Raw genomic sequence first — 21,091 nt, 5'->3', positions numbered from 1 at the left:
AAATGAATTATGTCATTACACGATTCTTCAAAATAAAAGTTTCATAATTAGGGAAAAAAACGCATAATAAGCGCAATGATATAACTTATAAAATAACGAATTTTTATAATGATAATAGCTGCATGTCTATTATTAAGTAAAGAATTATTATGAAATAAATACAATATGCATATAACATTATATACAGTGAAATCCTGTAACATTATATATGCTTTATTTTTTATTTATGCTTTTAAATTTTGTGATGAGACATTGCAGTTTTTGAATAAAAAATATGAAACTCAAAATCACATGGCTTTTTGGTTGAACACATCTCTGTAGGGTAATTGTGCAAGGAAAGGATGATCTTCAGAGGTGCATGTAGCTGTATTATCAGGTTCTGTTCTGTCCCTGTAACATTATCTGAGTATTCAATTAATCACAATTTTACTGTCACTGCTACTATAGACATGCATTGTCAGTACCACACCCATTTGACAAAGACAAGGCTACAATTTCAAAATAAAAGTCACACAAAAAACTAAAACACAAATGTGAAATAAACTGAATAGTATCCTGATGGGACATAAACTAAACATCAAAACTGAGCAGATGTTCCAGTAGTACAGGAAAAGGACTTGTTTTTGGTGTACTAGGTGCCTACGCAGTCAACTGAAAAGCTTATTTTTTGTCCATTTTTGAAGAAGGAAAGTGCTGCCATAAGAAAATGTGCTTTTTTGATAAGTATAATCACATTTTGAGGGTCACAAATACTGAATAAAATCACTGCAATACTCATTTATGCATGACTTTTGATTGTGTCAATTCTAAGGCACTTCAGTTGCTTATATCTTTCTTTTAAAAACCTTATAAAACCATCAGTACTTTGATGTGGATGGAATTTATATTGAATAAGTTGATTACAGATTCACTTTGATTTAAAGAGGTGTGTCTGAAGAGCTTTGCTTTCTAAAATATGTTATGCAGTAAAACCTTTAGTTATTTGGGGACAATGTCTTAGCCAGTTAATTGGAATATCAGACAGCTGAGTGCACAGTCTAGACAGGCTGTATCTGTGTCCTTGAGTAAGAGTGAAGCAGGCTGTAATATCCCCAAGGGCGGTGGAAATCCAAGGCCCTTCGACCACCTCACTGTTCTGCAATAAGGTCATCCGCAATCACCTCCATGAGTCAGCAAATCACCGCAGTTATCATACAGATCTCACCCTAAAATCCCCAAACACAGCGATTATACCAAAGATCATGACAGTCATTAAATAAAACTCAATATATGCAGCCAACACTCATGACCTAAATTAGTCAATAGAGTTGACAATACTGATCTATTTCTCTTAACTACAGACCAAAAACTATCAACACTAAACAAGCACCCTGAATGAACAAGATGTACTGCAAAATGAATTAAAGTTGTACTATTATGATGATCTCGTATTAATAAAAAAGAAAAAAATTCTTGAAAAACTACCAATAACCATGTAGATTTACAATATTGTTTGTCAATATTGAGAAAACATTCATAAAAATGTATTCCTAGAAATGTAATAAACATGCTCAACTTCAAAATAGGTGCAAAATATGTATAATCGTATGTGAATGTAATCTTATCCTCTGCAAATATTGAAATATCTACTTGTCAGTTGATCATAAAACTCAATAACTACCCTCAGAAACATTTTCTTTGATTTTTTAAACCTTTCATATTATAAAAATTTGTTGAGCAAACTTGATTTTGAACAACATTGTCTTTTTGCAACATTTAGAGTAATATATTATTCAGAGTTGGGTAAGTTACTCTAAAACAGTTATTAAATTGTAAGTTCACCCCAAAATGAAAATTCTGTCATTTATTACTCACCCTCATGTCGTTCTACACACGTAAGGCCTTCATTCATCTTCGGAACTCAAATTAAGATATTTTTGATGAAATTCGATGGCTCAGTGAGGCCTGCATTCACAGCATTCCTCTCTCAAGATCCATAAAGGTACTAAAAACATATTTAAATCAGTTCATGCTAGTTCAGTAGTTCTACTGTAATATTATAAAGCGACGAGAATATTTTTGTGCGCCAAAAAAAATAAAAAAATAATGACTTTTCAACAATATAGTGATGGGCCGATTTCAAAACACTGCTTCGGAGCTTTGCCAATCGAATCTGTGACTCGGAGCGCCACAGTCACGTGATTTCAGCAGTTTAGACGTTTGATAGGAGATCCGAATCACTGATTCGATTCGCAAAGCTCCGAAGCAGTGTTTTGAAATCATTAGACATAACATTTTGATGTTAAATCCACTATTGTTTTATATATGATTTTCCTAGTCTATACAGTATTTAATGTAATCAGAAGTAACTATTTAAATTACAGAAAAAAATTAACTAAATTAAATTGCAGTAATTAATTATTTAGTAATGCACACTGATTATTTCCTTTAGAACTTTTTTGCTGCTTGTTTGCAAACATTGTTTACTAGGAGTGTCAATTAACCATGAACATTAAGAACTGTATGTTGTTCAGTAAACACAATTCATAGGACAAATTAAATAAAAATGTCAGTTTACATGTTGTACATCGTTTGCTGAGGCCCCCTAGTGGACCTCTTCCCCTTTGTTGAAGAACCAAAGATGTAAATTCATTGTTTTGTTTTGTTTGTTTGTTTTTTTACCTTAAAATATACATACAATTGAATTCAAATTGATAACATACAGATATTGTAACTAATTGTATTAGATTATTTCATGTATACATTAGTGTAAAGTCTGATACACTTTGTTTAGTGTAATAAAATCGTATAATAGAAATGCATATAATAGAATCGTATAATAGAAATAGCCTAGCTTCCTAACATCAGTAAAATCCATAGTTTCCCAAAAACTATTTAAATAAATAAAAAATCTGTCAAATAAATCTGTACTTTTTCATCTGGAGGTTTCTGCACTGAGATATAATCTTGTTCACAATAATCTGCCCTGTCTTTGCAGGGTAAATGAAGTGGACGATAAATCTGAGTATGTGTGTGAGAAACCCCAGGTTACAAAATACTATAGTAATTTATAGTAAATATAGTGTTTTTGAACCATACTATATTAAAGTACTTGAATTAATTTCTATAGTTGCTGTAATAAACTATAAATGACTTTACCCAATACTGTACTAAGTTTTCTACAACTTTAGGGTATGTACTGTAGTAAAAACTAAAGTATACTACAGTATAACAGTTTATCAGTTCACTATAGTCGTTAATACTTCAGAATGCTGTAGCATTCATAAACAAAGTGTTGTAAATACTATAATATATACAGTATACTACAATTTACTATAGTATGGTTCAAAAACACTACTATAGTATTTTTTCACCTGGGACGTAATATTTTAGCATATATACAATACACTGAGTATTGTAGGCTATAGGCTTCGCAAATATTGTGGGTTACATTCTGGTTGTAAGATGATCCCTCCTCCTCCAGAGCTGACGGTGTAAGCGAGTGCTCGAGACAGGAAGGACTGCTGAGCACTGAATGCTAACAAGGGGGAGAGAGAGTACATGTCCACGGCGAGCGGAAAGGTGGGGGGTTCAACAGCGAGATATGGAGAAATACAATTAACCTGCAATGTGCCAACGCCAAATTCACGCCGATCATAACCATCCTCACCACCGATCATCATCCTCATCATCACCACCACCAACAGCGCGACCGTCCTCGTCTTTTTTCTCCTAAGTGAAATGTATCGGGACTGCACGGGATCTTTTTTCTGACAATGGAGATTGAGAATATCGTGGCCAACACCGTGCTGCTGAAGGCGAGGGAAGGTAAGAGACAGGCAATGGCGCAATCAATTATCCCTTAATGAATGCCGTATTAACTTTATCATGGACGAGGCTGAATCCAGAGTCTTATTGGACATAACTACATTCGCCACATCTGTATACAGTCTTGAATGAGTGCTCTCTCTTAAATAGCATCTCATTTAGTATGCTAGTACGCACTTCCTATGCTCAGTCTCCTCTGTCAGACCCCTAATGGAGGTTACTATGTATTTTTCCCTGGATTCATAACGCAGAGACCGCAGTGTACACCCATCCTCTTCACCTGGGAGGGAGGTTGAACTGCAGTTGTAGGCCGCAAGGTTGCCCCTCTATCTGCGCACAAAGGAGTACACTGTGAAATGAGTGAGGTCGGCTTGCTCCTTGCTGGACCTGGTCTTATCTGTGATAAATTGGGTATTATTGGATGACTCGATTCTGATTGGTCAGACGTATCACTGAGCGGTCAAATGTGTTTTTGTATAATCACTGGCAAACAGAGTGGCAAATTGCACTTTTGAGTAGGTGCTTATTTTGAATAAGTACTAATTAATTTGTAACTGCTAAAAAAAGTATGTTCTATATAGTATGAATGTGTGTAGTATGAATATAATCTGGACGAACTATATTCGCCATATTGTCATTATCACGTGACCTACCAGCGTCAGTTGCGTCGCTTGGACGTACTATATTCGCCATATTGCCATTATCACGTGACCTACCAGCGTCAGTTGCGTCGCTTGGACGTACTATATTCACCATATTGCCATTATTATCACATGACCTACCAGCGTCAGTTGCGTCGCTTGGATGTACTATATTCGCCATATTGTCATTATCACGTGACCTACCAGTGTCAGTTGCATCACTTGGATGTACTATATTCGCCATATTGTCATTATCATGTGACCTACCAGCGTCAGTTGCGTCGCTTCACTCTCATTCACATGTCCTCTCCCATGGCCTCATGGGATAGTAAAGTGTACATCGTAGTAGGTCATACAGACTTTTTGCCTACTCTTTTTATGAGTACTGTGAAATCTACGGAAAAGGATTAGGGCCAAGCAATAATAAAAAAAATAAAACCATCTTGAGATTAAAGTCGTTACGTTTCGAGAAAAAAAACATTACATTTCGAGAAAAAAGTTGAAATAAAATTTCAAAAATAAACTCGACAATAAAATCATTATATTTCAAGAAAAAACTCGTTAAATTTCGAGGGGAAAAAAGTCGAAATAAAATGTTGAGAATAAACTCATTAAATTTGAGAATAAAGTCATTATGTTTTGAGAAAAAAAAAATCATTAAAATTTCGAGAAAAAAAGTCTAAATAAAATGTTGAGAATAAACTCATTACATTTGAGAATAAAGTCATTATGTTTTGAGAAAAAACTTGTTAAATTTCGAGAAAAAAAGTTGATAGTAAAATGACAAGAATAAACTCGTTAAATTTTGAGAATAAAGTTATGTTTTGAGAAAAAAATAATTAAATTTCGAGAAAAAAAGTCTAAATAAAATGTTGAGAATAAACTCGTTAAATTTTGAGGGAAAAAAAGTTGATAGTAAAATGTCGAGAATAAACTCATTAAATTTGAGAATAAAGTCAATTGTTAATGTTTCGAGAAAAAAGTAAAAAAAAATGTCGAGAATACACACGCATTCGAACAGTGTCATGATCATTGCATACTGATAGAGGACATGACAGAGTTGGATTACTTAGTCAAAAAGCTTAACGTGGCTTAATGCATTAACAATAATATTAAAAGATCAAATTCTGTACACAACTAAACTAAACCAAACTATGTGCAGATAAGCAGTCAGATGAGTGCATATGAATGCAGCACGTTTAATTACACATTTTCTTCAATAATGCGGCTTATAAAAAAAAAAAACGATAGTGTGGCTTTAATGAACAAACTAAGACAGTGGAATTAAAAGATCAAATTCTCTAAACAATTAATAAACCATACTATGTGCAGATAAACATATTGACTTCACCTATAGGCTGGAAGACTGTGTATAGTCATTTATCAATAGTCTATAGGCCTGTTTCTTGTTGTGCCTATTTAATACGCCTGTAAGCCTGTTTATGTAGGCTAGATATAGCTTGTCTTTTTTGTTTCTGTTTGCACATTTACAGTAAAACATATGGAGGCCACTTTTTTCATTCTTGAAGTTATCTTTGTCTGTATGGTGATTAGATTCATTGTTTTGCCTTGAACTTGAGAACGCGCCGATCCATATAGTGCACGCAGAGAGCGCGCAAATTTACGCTTGAACAGACAAATACACATAATTAGCTAAAGCGGGTAGTATCTTTGTTACTAAAAGAAAGCCTTAATGAGTTTATTCTTGACGTTTTATTTCGACTTCTTTTCTCTAAATTTAACGAATCTTGCTTAATAATGACTTTAATCTCAAGATGGTTTTATTTTTTTATTATTGCTTGGCCCTAATCCTCTTCTGTAGAAATCGGACATACTTATTTTGTCACATACTGCTTTTCGCCTATTATATAGTAGGGAAGTGTGCTATTTCGCATGTTGCCGATATTTCACCTTTGCCCATGGCAAGTTGCCAGCACTACTTTCATGTCATGTGTACCTGCTCTTCGCGCCAACGCAAGTTTGCGAAACAAGACGTTTATTGCGAACGTTAACTGTAATAAATGACTTTGGATGACAGTATAGATTTTAAAGTTGGCATGAAATTAATATTCACCCCATTTTTTTCAAAAGAAATGTATGTTATAGTAGGGCTGCACGATTAATCGCATGCGATTGTCACGCGCATTTCGCGTTCATATCGCAGATGAATCAATCGCCTTCGATAATGAACGCAATATTGCGTGGCTTGTCAGTGAACTACGGCTCTGTTTATTAAATGCCGCTCCATTTGAAAGCAGGTGATGGCGATTTAGCGGTAATCAGGTAACCGGCTTTACTGACGAAATGCACGTGACAATCGCATGCGATTAATCGTGCAGCCCTATGTTATAGATTTTGTGAACAATTCATTCATGCATTTTTATTTTTTTATTTTGACTTAGGACATTTTGATTCAAATTTATTAACTATTTTCCGAATGTATGCAGAATTTCACCATTCACTTTGGCTGCTTTAAGTCGCCATGAAATGAAAGTTGCTAAAGTCACTAAAATGTATGTCACAGTATGGAAGATCTCTTGGTACTTCCAATTCATCGCAACTTTATATTGGTGTGCATAAAGCTTTTGATAGATGGCTACAAAAGGTGGCTCAGGTGCCCCCCAAAAAAAAAATCACCAGTTGGAGGACAAAAATTTGGGTAGAAATTAAAATAGAAAGCACAGAGGACATGTTAGCCAACTACAACTTTAAAAAATAAGTAACTAATAATACATGTTAATATCGATGCATACTTTTTCTTGCTGTTAGGACAATTGTTTTCGGTGTCATAATGGACTATTTTTCTTAGTGAAAGTCTCAATGAAAGTAAAAGTAATGTAAAAGATTATCAAAAAATAAAAATGTGTGTGAACTGGTTCTCTCCATTGCTTGTTGATTGGATGTTGAGAAAAAAAAAAATCAACCAATACATGAACCGAATAATAGAAATAAAATAATCAATAGATTATTCGAATAATCTTAAAATTCTGATAAATCAATCGAATAATCATAAAGTAATGATAGATTAATCGAATAATCTATCATTACTTTGATTACTGGAATCACAATGTTAATTGCAGTTAATTATTTTAATCAACTTACACTCCTAGTTTCTGTTAATAAAAGGATGGAAGTAGTCGCAGAAGTACCCAAGGAAATATCTTTGCCTACACTACATGTGAAGGGAGCTTTATATGCTCTTGGACAATGGTGGTCCTAAGTTAAAAAGATTGAGAACCACAGCTTCTTTAAAAGGCCTTTTTGTTCACAGTTGCGTCAGAAGCTTTCTCTTTTCTTTGAGGGTGTTAGTTGATTAGATGTTCTTCACAACTTGTTTTGTTAGAGCAAGTAACATGTGCACAGTTTTCTTAGATAGGGCTTAGTGTTTTTGTTTTTTTTTTCCAAAATAAGGCTATTCTTAAGGTAACTGCATTTCTGAGGTCATCTAAGCTTATTACATTAATAAAGCTTACAGATGGAAATGTTTCATAAATTGATTTAGGTATTTAGCATTTGATGTGATTGTTTCAAATAAGATTATTGGTTATAATTGATAGATTTTATACATTTAAGGTTTATAATTTATAGGAATGTACAAAGTTACGTTTTTTTAAACACCTCATTGGTGTAATCTCACAATATCACCTCATAAATGCTGAATGCATAGTAATTTGTTTTTTATTCAAAGCGCAATGCTGTTTAAAATAGTTTTAGATGGAGTACAGCAGGTCATGCCAACTTTCCAAAAGTATTTCATATCAACTTCCCAAATACATTTTGAGGAATGCTGAAACAGCATAAACTTTGTGTCTCTTTTAAGGTACGTCTGTTTGTCAAATAATGAGGAAATAGTTGGACTTATTGCGTGTCTGTAGGCAAATTGATTCAGAGCGAAAGAGTGTTTATGAGATTGCCTTGTTTTCAGCCAGTCATCTTGCGCTTCTTCCTGTTTATCTTGTTGTGCCTTTACGTAAATACAGAAAATATGCTTGTCTAGCTTTACATTAACAGTTCCAAAAACTACTAATAGTCTTGCGTAGACACTGGACAGACATTTGTCTTGACCAGGATGTTTATTATTTTCTCTTTCTTTGTCTCACTTCAGCGGTTGCTAAAATCTGTCCTTGTAGATTTTAGTGTACAGTAGATTGAACAGATGTGTATCATCTGTGAGAGTTTGACTGGTTAATAAGCTCAGTGGTTGTGTGTGTGTTTGCATGTTATTGCATTAGTATTGAGTGAGTGATATGTTGTCAATGTATAATCAAATGCAAGAATGAACATGTCAGACAATGTTCGTCTGTGCTGTGTGAAGTAACATGTTATGATTATGATTAGGAGAGACTGTTGTTTATATTAAATATATAGATGATTTTAATAATCACAATCAACTTACTAACCTCTACATATGTTGCAGTCAATTTTGTGCTTTTGTTAATTAGGAAAAAAAAAAAAAAAAAAAAAAAATATATATATATATATATAGTACAGTCCAAAAGTTTGGAACCACTAAGATTTTTAATATTTTTAAAAGAAGTTTCGTCTGCTCACCAAGGCTACATTTATTTAATTAAAAATACAGTAAAAAACAGTAATATTGTGAAATATTATTACAATTTAAAATAACTGTGTACTATTTAAATATATTTGACAAAGTAATTTATTCCTGTGATGCAAAGTTGAATTTTCAGCATCATTACTCCAGTCATCAGTGTCACATGGTCCTTCAGAAACCGTTCTAATATGCTGATTTGCTGCTCAATAAACATTTATGATTATTTTCAATGTTGAAAACAGTTGTGTACTTTTTTATTCAGGATTCCTTGATGAATAGAAAGTTCAAAAGAACAGCATTTATCTGAAATACAAAGATTTTGTAACATTTTACACTACCGTTCAAAAGTTTGGGGTCAGTAAGAATTTTTATTTTTATTTTTTTGAAAAGAAATTAAAGAAATGAATACTTTTATTCAGCAAGGATGCATGAAATCAATCAAAAGTGGCAGTAAAGACATTTATAATGTTACAAAAGATTAGATTTCAGATAAACACTGCTCTTTTGAACTTTCTATTTATCAAATAATCCTGAAAAAAAATATTGTACACAAATATTTTGTACAATTGTACACATTAAATGTTTCTTGAGCAGCAGATCAGCATATTAAAATGATTTCTGAAGGATCATGTGACACTGAAGACTGGAGCAATGATGCTGAAAATTCAGCTTTGCCATCACAGTAATAAATTACTTTGTGAAATATATTCAAATAGAAAACAGTTATTTTAAATTGTAATAATATTTCACAATATTACTGTTTTTACTGTATTTTTAATTAAATAAATGGCAGAGCAGACGAAACTTCTTTTAAAAACATTAAAAATCTTAGTGGTTCCAAACTTTTGGACTGTATATATATATATATATATATATATATATAAAGAATGTTGGTAACCAAACAGTTTCTGGTCCCCATCGACTTCCATAGTATTTTTTTTTCTTTTTTTCATACTATGAAAATCAATGGGAACCAGCAGTTGTTTGGTTACCCAAATTTTTTACTGTATGGTTACTCTCATACAGGTTTAGAACAACTAAATGATAACAGAATTTTCATTTTTGGGTATAGTATCCCTTTAAAACTTCCTTTCAAAACATGGCACTCATAGCGTGAGGTGCATTAAAAAACAGTGAGGTGAAATGGGATACAACGGCCAAAGACATCTGCATGCATGTGTGCATTAACCAACAACTGCCGCAATCTTGGACAGATTGACAAACTTGATTGCAAAATGCTTTGCTGTGGATTTCATATGGAAATTAAACAAACAATAAGACCCAGAATAATTACCCTAAATGTTTTTGACCCCCAAGGGTAATTTCAGAGGCCAGCAGTTCTCTCTCTCTCTGTGTGTGAGTGTGTGTATGTGTTTTTTCAAGAGCATGACTTGTAAGTCTGTCTGTAATGTGGCTGGAATTTGCAGTCACCGAAATTGCAGTAAATCCTGGAGGATAAACTATTCTCATTCCAATCCTCAGTTTGAGGAAAACTCTTTTTCCTGGGTACGAGGAATGCTTTCTCTACGTATGGCCTCAAGACGGCAAGATTTTGATTACGCTCTTGTACACTCCATAAGTGTTGCATTAAACAATTATATGAAAACAAGGTATGATTACTTCATACTATCTTAGAGGTTCAAAGTTTGCCAGCTGTCATGATCTCTCTAAGGCAATGTGCATTCGTGATAGCATCGATTACCAGATGTATGGAGGAATGTTTGTTTGAAAAAATGAAAAGTGATTGGAGACTGAAAAAAGGATTTCTGGAAAACAGTTGTTATTGTTGTTTGACTCTGTCTGTAGTCTATTTAAATGCCTCATATGTTTGTCATCCATATGTTTCTTTTTCCTCTCTCTTTCTCCTGAAGATTGTTGTGTTTCTTGTGTTTCTGGGCTTTGTGGAAATGTTGTGACAGGTTATTACTAGGGCTTATTAATTTGATATTTAAACATTTTATATATTATGATTTACTATATGAGCAATATCACACAGTAGTGCGATATGGCTGTATATCAGCACGGCTGTGATTAGGCCGTAGGTAATCAGCACGGCTACGAGTGTGGTATTGCATTTATGCAACATTTCGACAGCACAAGTAAGTAAATAATTAAGAAATAACAACAAAGTGTCTTAAAAACCCTCTTTTGTGCAGAACTACTTCCTTCCGCCACGGATTCAAATCTAAAGATGACAGTTGGACCAAGCCTCCGTTACTAGTTCTAAAATGTCACTCTAGAACTAGTGACGAAGGAACGTTGAGTCCCTCCATTGAAACTCATTGTATTTTGTACAGTATTAGAGAGAGAGAGAGATTGTCTGAGCAAGCATTGCCTTTGTCTGATATAGCATTCATTCTTCAGGTTGATGTCCATAATATTATATCCATTATAAAAATCCATTTGAATGTCTGCTGACGAAAACGATCTTTGTATTTTAACTTTTTTACGGTTAAGGGAATTTTACAAAACAAACGTCCAATGTTCAATTTAAATCTCTTGTGACTGACTCATTCACTCGTAATTTTTCTGCTATCTAATGGTGTATTAATGTAACTTTCACTCAATATTATGCACTAATAGAACCTTTTTTTCAATACCAAATACTACATATTTATATAAAATAATATTTATTGAACAACAATATTTAAATTAACAACAATAGCCATTATAAATGACAATAGGAAATAAACACAATTGTACAATTCAGTCAAACATACAAAAGCAGTGCTCTACAGATGCAAGTTAAAAATAGCCTTTATATTAAAGTATTACATTTAACATAGCCCAATTTGATTTGCTTAAGAACAAGCAATAGATTAATAAGACCAAAGACTGCCCATTTTATGTACCCAAAATGAATATCTCATGTTTAACCACTATAAGAGTCAGCAGTAAATCCCCAAAGCACTGGCTGAGATGAAGCTGTTCTCGGCGGGTACACGAGCACTGAATGGCTGCTTATGGCCTGGAGTTCGCATCTCTGAAAATGTCTAAACAAATTGTAAAATAGGTGCTATGATTAAATATGAGTCACATATTTCAGGTCTAAACAACTACATTCACGCCTAAAAAACAGTTTGTGGTACAACAAGTGAAGGATTTGTAAATAATATGGTGGATTTGCTCAGCCGCCATAACAGTCACTTCAAGCTGAGTGATACAAGCGGTGAAAAGGTAGGAGTGCTGTTATCATCGTACAATATTGTACGTCTCTCAGACGTATTATATATATATATATATATATGTGTGTGTGTGTGTATATATATATATATATATATATATATATATATATATATATATATATATATATACGTGTGTGTGTGTGTATATGTGGATTTTTTTCACACTCATGTGGAATAAGTGTGCCAAAAAATTCAGTGTTTATGTGTTTTAACCACGGATAGACTGACTAATAATAGAAAATTCCCAAATTACAGTGAGATTGTAATTTGCATTGAGTTTATCATAATTGTTTCTCTCTTTATCTCTCATAGGAGGAGGAGGGAAACGGAATGGGCGAAGCAAGAAATGGAAGGAGATGCTCAAACTGCCTCATATCAGTCAATGTGAGGAACTTAGACGTACTATTGGTAAGAGAGATTTATGAAAGAAAGCATTCAGAAATTAGCTTTGGCAGAATATATGTTGTAAAAAAAAATCTAATTAATCAAATTATTCACAACTAACTACATCATTATATGATGAGAAAAAAACATTAATCATTTATTCCCAAATGAAGATCATTCAAAAACATTACATACATTATTGTGGCAAATGTGTAAATAATTGAATGGACATTACAAAACATAGTTTTGAAAGTCAAAATATTGTTTGTTTTATTTCCGTATCATTGAACATAAGCCGATCACTGGCCTATACAGGCACGTTGCACGTGGACTCAAAAACATGGTACTTCAAGGTTGAATTGCTCCGATGGTAGGGAAATCCGTCTAAACAGAATTATTTAGATTTGGGTCAGGGGGCGTGATTAATTGCATTCATTTTTTTTATTGTATTTAATGTTTTTTTTTTTATAATTAATTGCACTAAATTGACAGCCTTAGTATCAAGGTATTAAACACATCAATTTGTTTATATTTGTATACAGAAAATCACTCCTAGTCGTGCAGGGACCAGGTGCAGTCTGATACCCTCCGATCACATTGATTTTTTTTTTTTTTTTTTTAGTGGCTAAAATCACATTATTCAAGCTAAATCCTCTCTCATTAGTGCTGTTTGATGTTATTTAAGCATTGCCCATCTGGCTGACACATAGAAAACTCTTTTAACATTGCAAATAGCACATATAGGGTCACCTAAAAGCAAATGTATTTCTGTTTTTGTTTTTTTTATAAATTTAATGAATTCAATTCAATTTATTGCATTAAATTAAGTTAAATAATTAGTTACAGATGCCATTGTGCCATATTTGTGATCCTTAAGTAATTAATTCACAAAAAGGTTTTTTTACTTGTTGTACCTTGGGCACCTTAAAAATAGTAGTACATATTAAAAAATGTATTATAATTATGGTTCACTAAACAAAGCATTCTTACTAGTGTTTTCCTCATTAAAAGGTTTACATGGTTTATAATGTTTCTGTCAGTTATAAATTTATGCTGGTGTGTGGGCAGGTGTGTGTGTTTGCGTCAGACAGCTGTAGACCTTGGCTCACTGAGGAAGTCCCGGCTGAGGCTGTTTCCTCTTGGCCCAGAATGTACCAGGCCCATAACGTTCCAGAGAGTCGTGCAGCACAAGGGCTCAGCTTTAGCTCTTTGCTCAGCATCACTGTGATTTAGTGTTGTGGCTGTATGCTGAGTTTTGCACTTTTTGTGTGTATATAGAGGAAATATTTCATTAAAGGGGTCATATCATACATTTAAAACATTTTGTTTTTTCCTTAAGGTCTACAAAAATGTCATTCAAGGGCTTTGCACCTCAATCAGTCAGAATTAGGTTTTTCATGATTTTCCACCCTCTCTAGCACATTCCATGAATGCATTGTGTCCGGTGACTTTATTTCTAAATTAGCGGCACAAATTTCATGTTTTATCTGAGATCTATTAGATATGTTGAGAAATTATCTAACATAAAATTAACATTTTATGCTTTTAATATTAACAGTATTAACCCCTGGTTTCACAGACAAGGCCTAAGCTAGTCCCAGACTAAAATGCATGTTTGAACTGTTTTTAACTGAAAGTAACTTGACATATCTTAAAATATGCCAGAGCCATTGTTTTGTCTCAAGATGCACACCAGTAATGTTTTTTTTCTAAGGCACATTTATAAAAGCTACTTAAATACATAAACTGTAAAATAAAAAAAATATGGACTTAGTGTCCGTGACGTCACCCGTAGATTTCTGAAGGGCATTTTTGAAACCTATAGCCGGCTGTTGCCATCTTGGCAGCGCATCACTGCGCGTCAGTCCCGGATAACAGAAAATGGGCAAAGAGGCGGGACGTGGGTGGAGCTGAGTTGATGTGACGGCAGCAGACAAACGGCTATTGGTGACAGCGGCAGCAATCCACCTGTCACTCAAGTGGCCGCACTCTTAAAGGGTTAGTTCACCCAAAAATGAAAATTCTGTCATTTATTACTTACCCTCGTGCCGTTCCACACCCGTAAGACCTTCGTTCATCTTCAGAACACAAATTAAGATATTTTAGTTGAAATCGATGGCTCCATGAGGCCTCCATAGGGAGCAATGACATTTCCTCTCTCAAGATCCTTAAAGGTACTAAAAACATATTTAAATCGGTTCATGTGAGTACAGTGGTTCAATATTAATATTATAAAGCGATGAGAATATTTTTGGAGCGCCAAAAAAACAAAATAACGACTTATTTAGTGATGGCCGATTTCAAAACACTGCTTCAGGAAGCATCAGAGCATAAATAAATCAGTGTATCGAATCTGCTGTTCGGAGCGCCAAAGTCACGTGATTTCAGCCGTTGGCAATTTTACACACAATCTGAATCATGATTCGATACGCTGATTCATTATGCTCCGATGCTTCATGAAGCAGTGTTTTGAAATCGGCCATCACTAAATAAGTCGTTATTTTGTTTTTTTTGGCTCTCCAAAAATATTCTCGTCGCTTTATAATATTAATACTGAACCACTGTACTCACATGAACCGATTTAAATATGTTTTTAGTACCTTTATGGAACTTGAGAGAGGAAGTGTCCATTGCTCCCTATGGAGGCCTCACGGAGCTATCGGATTTCAACTAAAATATCTTAATTTGTGTTCTGAACGAGTGTGGGGGGTCTTACGAGTGGCGAACAGCATGAGGGTAAGTAATAAATGACAACATTTTCATTTTTGGGTGAACTAACCCTTTAATTAACTTTAAGGCTTAATATAATTTAAAGTAATAAAACAATTCACTCAGAGTTGTCAAAATTATCTGTATAGACCAAAACCACAATTTCTGCTGTAAAATTGGACATTTTAACATGGGGGTCAATGAGATTCTGCTCTCTTTTGGAGCATGTCCCTAGCGGCCAGTCGATGAATTGCAGTTTAAGTCACTTCCATATTGGCTTCAAGACAAACGGGGGAGGTTGCTTAAACATCCTAATTGAACTAAGGCCTAATCCTGGCTTAATCTAAGCCTTGTTTGTGAAACCAGGCCTAAAAGTATTTCATTTAAAAATAGATAAATGTCCCATGAGGTTTCTGTTTTCTCCCTTTACTAAGTCTGTTTTTCCTTTTTGTTTCCTTGGTTTCTAGAATGTTCTCTTTTGTTGTCATGGCTACTCATTGATTGATTGATTTGTTACACCTGCCCCTTGTTTAGCTCTTTAGTTACTGTACTTTTCAGTTATAGCTCTCAGTTTGAGTCATTCTTTGTCTGTTCTCATCAAGTTCAGTTGGATTGCTATTCTGCTGTGTTCTCCTCTGCTTCCATGTGTGTTGTTTTGGATTGGATTATTAATAAAAGTCACATAGATCCTGACTCAACTCTCCTTTGCTGCAACCAACAATGATATCCCTTTTAAAATAAATCAATGTCATAATATTCACACAATCTGTTAAATAGAGTGCAGTATGTCCCGCCCTACATTTTTTCTTTAGATTATCGCAACTTCAATTTCATGATAAAGATTATAGATAAGGGAAATCATGTTATGATGATGGGTTTAATCGTCTTTCTCTGTCTCTATTCTTGTTTATTGCTCTCAGAGAGGGATTACACTAGCCTTTGTGAGAAGCAACCAATCGGTCGTCAGTTGTTTCGGCAGTTCTGTGACACTCAGCCCAAATTACGGCGGTGCATAGAGTTCCAGGATTCTGTGGTATGAAATCTCAGCACAAACATACACATACTCACTCTGCATCTCTCTTTAACCTCTCTATCTTTGTCTTTTTCTCTCAGACTGCCTTTGGCATATGCATTCAACCTGTCTCTATGTCAAAGATGGAATTGCTTCATCACCTTCTCTTTAATGGAACACATATTTTGTGCGCCGTTACTGACTGTCATATGTAGTTTTCGTTAAATTCATTTCAGCATTATTTGTGTGTGTGTTTGTTTAGGCATTGTATCAGTTGGCTCCGGATGAGAAGAGAAGAGACGTTGGTTTAAATATTTTAGACACATATTTTAATAATGGGGTAAATATTTATTCAATTTTTTTACTCACACATACCTGTGCTCATATGCACATGTTCATTGAAAGAATTGCTCTATTATTGATTGAACTTTAAACTTCTCTTTTTTTTAATGACGCCCTATCAACCCCTTTTCCTGTTTTCTCTCCCTCTTTTTCATTCTGTCTTCATGCAGTCGGCAGCTCATCTACCAGAGATCGCTCAGGACGTAGTTGGGGATTGCAGGCAGAAACTGGAACAGAGTCCATGTAAAGAGCTGTTCCAGGAGTGTACCAGGTAATAACAAAGTTATTTTAAAAGGAGTCAAAAAAGTTCATTTGGCAGTCATCTAGATGCAGCTATTTTGCAGACAAGTAACACCTATACAAAAACTACATGTATGAAGGTGAAAACTCCAAGACATTTTCTCAAGTCTGATTCAATAATACACTACCATTCAAAAGTTTGGAGTCTGTAACATTTTTTTTTTTTTAAAGAAGTCTCTTATAATCATTAAGGCTGCATTTATTTGATCAAAAACAGTAATATTATGAAATATTATTACATTATTTAAAATAACTGTTTTCTATTTTAAAGGAACCTATTATGCAAAATTCACTTTAAGCATAAATGTGTCACTAGTGTGTACACAACCACCCTATAATGGTAAAAATCCATGCACTCCTTTTTTTTAAATTCCCCATAAATCATAAACAGTTTCTAAAAATGAGTAATTCGCATTTTATATACAGCTGCATATAAACATAATAAATAACATAAATAGTCCAGGCCTGGTCCTCTCTTGTCCTTCACTGTAGTCGCTCCTACTTTTATGCTCCCGGAGCTCCTCCGCGAGAACTTGAAGCCGGTGCAGCACGCAGGTGATGCTAATTAACACTCGTGCCACCAGCCTCACTCCGTTCCCACGGCTCTCAGCCACGTCCTGTTTCCCACATATACATATTGACGTCACCAGGGACGTGCACAGACATTTTGGGGGGCAGGGGCTCAAATGGAAAAAAGGGCACTTCTCATAATTATTTATTTAAAAAAAATAATAAACCCTTAAATATATTAAGACAACTCTGACTTCCCTTACACTCATGCAATTGTTTTATACTCCACAGATTTCTACAAAATAATCATTTCACACAGAGACCACTTCTTTAGTATTCACTAGGTTTATCACAAGAGAAGTCAACAACAACTATTTCAAGCTATATATTTAGAATAAATGACTGCACTGAGGAGAGGGACATAGTTTCACTAATAATTTAATTCAATAAATAATTTTAATTTTTTTTTTTTTTTTGGTGCTATTGGAATACTTCTTTCATGAAGTGGACAATTTTAAGATTGTGGTCCATTTTTGCTGCCATGTCTTTTACTCTAATGGAAAGAAAACTCAACCCTAACCCTACACATTTAGATGGTGTTTGTTTTAAGCCTATACCCTCCATCTGTTTGCATCTGTAGATTTATTCTAAATTAACCAAAATAAGCTAATCTGCATATTTAAACACATCAATAATTTGTTTTCCTGAACTGTTAATGCTTAATGCTTAATGCACTATATATTATAACAAATGCCAAAAGCGTGCTGATTGTTGTTGTTAGACAGCACAGCACGATCAAATCCACGATCAAAGCCAACCATGATTAAAAATATATTATTAGATAAATAATAATATTCAGCCACTTCTTTGTGATAGAAATGCAACAGCCACTGTAATTTCTTCAACAATATGTGGACATCAAACATGCAAAGACAGAGCGAGGGTTTAAATTTTTATCCATGTATTATCATGTGTAAGCGTAGATTTAAGAATAGCATTATGTAGCTAATGCTGTATTATGATTTTTAAATAGTTTTAATAAACCATGCATCCTTAGAAAACTGTCTAATAATGCGGTTCATGGATGTGCGTCCATGGAATGATCCTCTTCTGGTATTGACAGCCCAGATATCTTCACCATGGTTCAAAATGCAATGCATAGCACAGTAAAATAATTGAAATTATAATATAACATGAATTAGTATCAAATCAGGCAGATGCGTTGATGGTGGTCAAACTATTAATGCAGCGTTACATGTATAAATAACCATAAATTGCCAAAACTTTCAGGTTTGTGAACATAGGCTTGCCTACCTGAAAGAAATGCACGGGATGCATCCATCTAGGGCTTTTTTCTTTTTCGCTTCTCATCGCCAGACAGCAGTTGCATTTTCGCGGGAATAGTTGTCACAAGTTTTCACCCAGCAGCAAACTCGAGGTGAGGTGGAGCGGGGCGCGCGAGCGTAAGTGCGGGCATGAATGGCGCGTCGCGGAGTGAGGGCATCTGAACTCGATAAAACCGACCTGATATAGTATTTTTTTTATTTGTTTTATTCAGTAAATATATTTGTTTGACAGGGAAGCTGTGCGCAACCAGGAATATATATTAATTTATTTAAAAAAAAAAAAGCACCCTAGAAAAAAGGGCACTTTCTCTCGAGAAAGAAAAAGGGCAGGTGCTCAAGCCCCTTTTTTGTCTATGTGTGCACGTGCCTGGACGTCACAATGTAACAGACCCCTGAGTGAGCTGTATACAGTGTGTCATGTTCCCTTTCAATATTAGTATCTGAACGTTGCATGATGACACTATGGGGAAACACCTTTCTCGTAGAATACTGAAGCCTGATTGGATCTCTTGAACACCAATGGTGTTCAAGCACGTAAATTAGGTGTGGAAATGCACAGTATATAACTCAGAATCCTTTCTTCTTAATACAATAATGTGATATCTATCGTCATTTTTGCCGTAGAGTCATTGGCGAAAAGTGGTTGTTTACACTACACCATTTACAACTAAAAACGTAAAACCTTTTATGCGTTTTGGCCATTCGTTTACATGACAACGGTGTTTTGGTGGCCTGAAAATGCAAACTTTTGAAAACGGGTTTCAAAGTGCAAGTTTTTGAAAACACACTCCGTGTAAACAACAAAAACGCATATATCTGTGAAAAAGATGACGTCGTGCACATGTGCATTACATGTTCACTTGTTCAGTCTATAGAGTTTCATCGCCATCTAATGGCCTGCCAGCAGAATACAGCGTTTATAGTCATTTTCACGGATTCGTATGAATGAGGATCGTCTTTGACAGTAGTGTCTCTGTACGGAAAACTCAAAGGAAAAACTTCTCTGTTTTAAGCATGTCGTTGTCGTGTAAACGTACCCTTAGTCACAATGTAACAGACCCCGCCCATGACTGGTGATGGAATCTGCCCTGTTAGTTTAGATCCCTGAGTGAGTTGTACATAGCCATGTTTATCTCCTCACTGTCTTGCAGTCTAAAAATGTTATTTTGGTTGTTACAATGAACACAGAATGCGTTTTTCCATTCCACTGCGCTACTTTTCCATTGCTTTTCTATGTAAATGTGCTAGATGGACATGCACTCGCACATGTGAATGGCCCAAGGTCTGTCTAGCATGTTTACATAGAAAATAATGGAGAAGCAAGCCAGTGAAATGCAAATAAGCATTCTGTGGAGTGCATGTTTTGTTGTTGCCAGAGTATCCGAGGCATGAGCTGTAAAGGCACAGCCCTCTTCTGGAAAAGGGGTCAGGGAGCAGCAGCTCATTTGCATTTAAAGATACACAAACGAAAACAGTGTATTTTTGCTTTCCACCCAAAAAGGGCCGTTTTGGGTACGGTATAATAAATCATCTATGGGGTATTTTGAGCTGAAACCTCACATACACATTCTGGGGATACCTAAGACTTATATTACACTCAAATCGTCTAGCTCAAATCAGGCTTAATAAATAGTATTTTTTTAATACTATTTAGTAATAATTGAGCATTTACTAAATAACAAATTGATCTGCTTGTCACACAAAGCTGTTCTGAGAGTTCGATTAGAAGATGCACACAATGGCGCTGTCATGGATTTTTTCTTTGCCATTTGGAGCACAAAAGCTCCAGTCCACAATCACTTTAATTATATTTAGTAGAGTATCCAAATTATTCTTTAAAAAATCACCATGTATTTTACGGAAGTAAATAAATCCTGACTTTTTTATTTTTGGTTGAACTATTCCTTTAAGTTTATGCAACAGGCTGGTTCATGTGTTAACACGTGCTAATTATTAAGTTTATGTCAAGACTGAAGTGGAACTGAACTCACTTTGTGATTGTGGATCTCAGTTTGTGGTTTTTACTGGTATTAGTGTGAAGACAGTTTGCTGTAGCCACGCTGTTTGTCTGAGTAACATAAACACGTGACTTTAAATCTAAACAGAGTTTTGTATGTTTGTGTTTTGCCTCTGTCAGTCTTTTAGTTCTGTTTAGTTTAAGCTTCCTTTCTGTTTGAGAGGGGGTGAGGTGGAGTACTTTAACCCTTCCTGTTGAATCTCTATGGGCACAGCGTTTGTGTTCATGTATCTAAGTGTGATAGCGTGTGTGTTATATTAGAGGGTAAAATGGCATGAGTTGC

The 21,091-nt window shown here is 34.7% G+C and overlaps 1 protein-coding gene across 2 annotated transcripts in view; it reads left to right on the top strand.

Annotated features, from left to right (window-relative positions):
- The first annotated feature begins 3,522 nt into the window (after positions 1–3,522).
- grk4 (G protein-coupled receptor kinase 4) overlaps positions 3,523–21,091 on the top strand; it is a 41,793-nt gene continuing 24,224 nt past the window's right edge. For both annotated transcript variants that reach the window (XM_067405364.1, XM_067405363.1), the window contains exons 1-5: positions 3,523–3,807; positions 12,501–12,596; positions 16,202–16,314; positions 16,556–16,633; positions 16,806–16,906. In XM_067405364.1, the coding sequence (XP_067261465.1) occupies positions 3,756–3,807; positions 12,501–12,596; positions 16,202–16,314; positions 16,556–16,633; positions 16,806–16,906 (440 nt within the window). In that variant the 5' untranslated portion in view covers positions 3,523–3,755. The remainder of the gene's footprint in view (positions 3,808–12,500; positions 12,597–16,201; positions 16,315–16,555; positions 16,634–16,805; positions 16,907–21,091) is intronic.

Source organism: Chanodichthys erythropterus, chromosome 12 (assembly GCF_024489055.1).
Source record: "Chanodichthys erythropterus isolate Z2021 chromosome 12, ASM2448905v1, whole genome shotgun sequence".
Classification (NCBI taxonomy): Eukaryota; Metazoa; Chordata; class Actinopteri; order Cypriniformes; family Xenocyprididae; genus Chanodichthys; species Chanodichthys erythropterus.
Note: the sequence above shows the minus strand (reverse complement) of the source record. Positions and strands in the feature narration are given on the sequence as shown.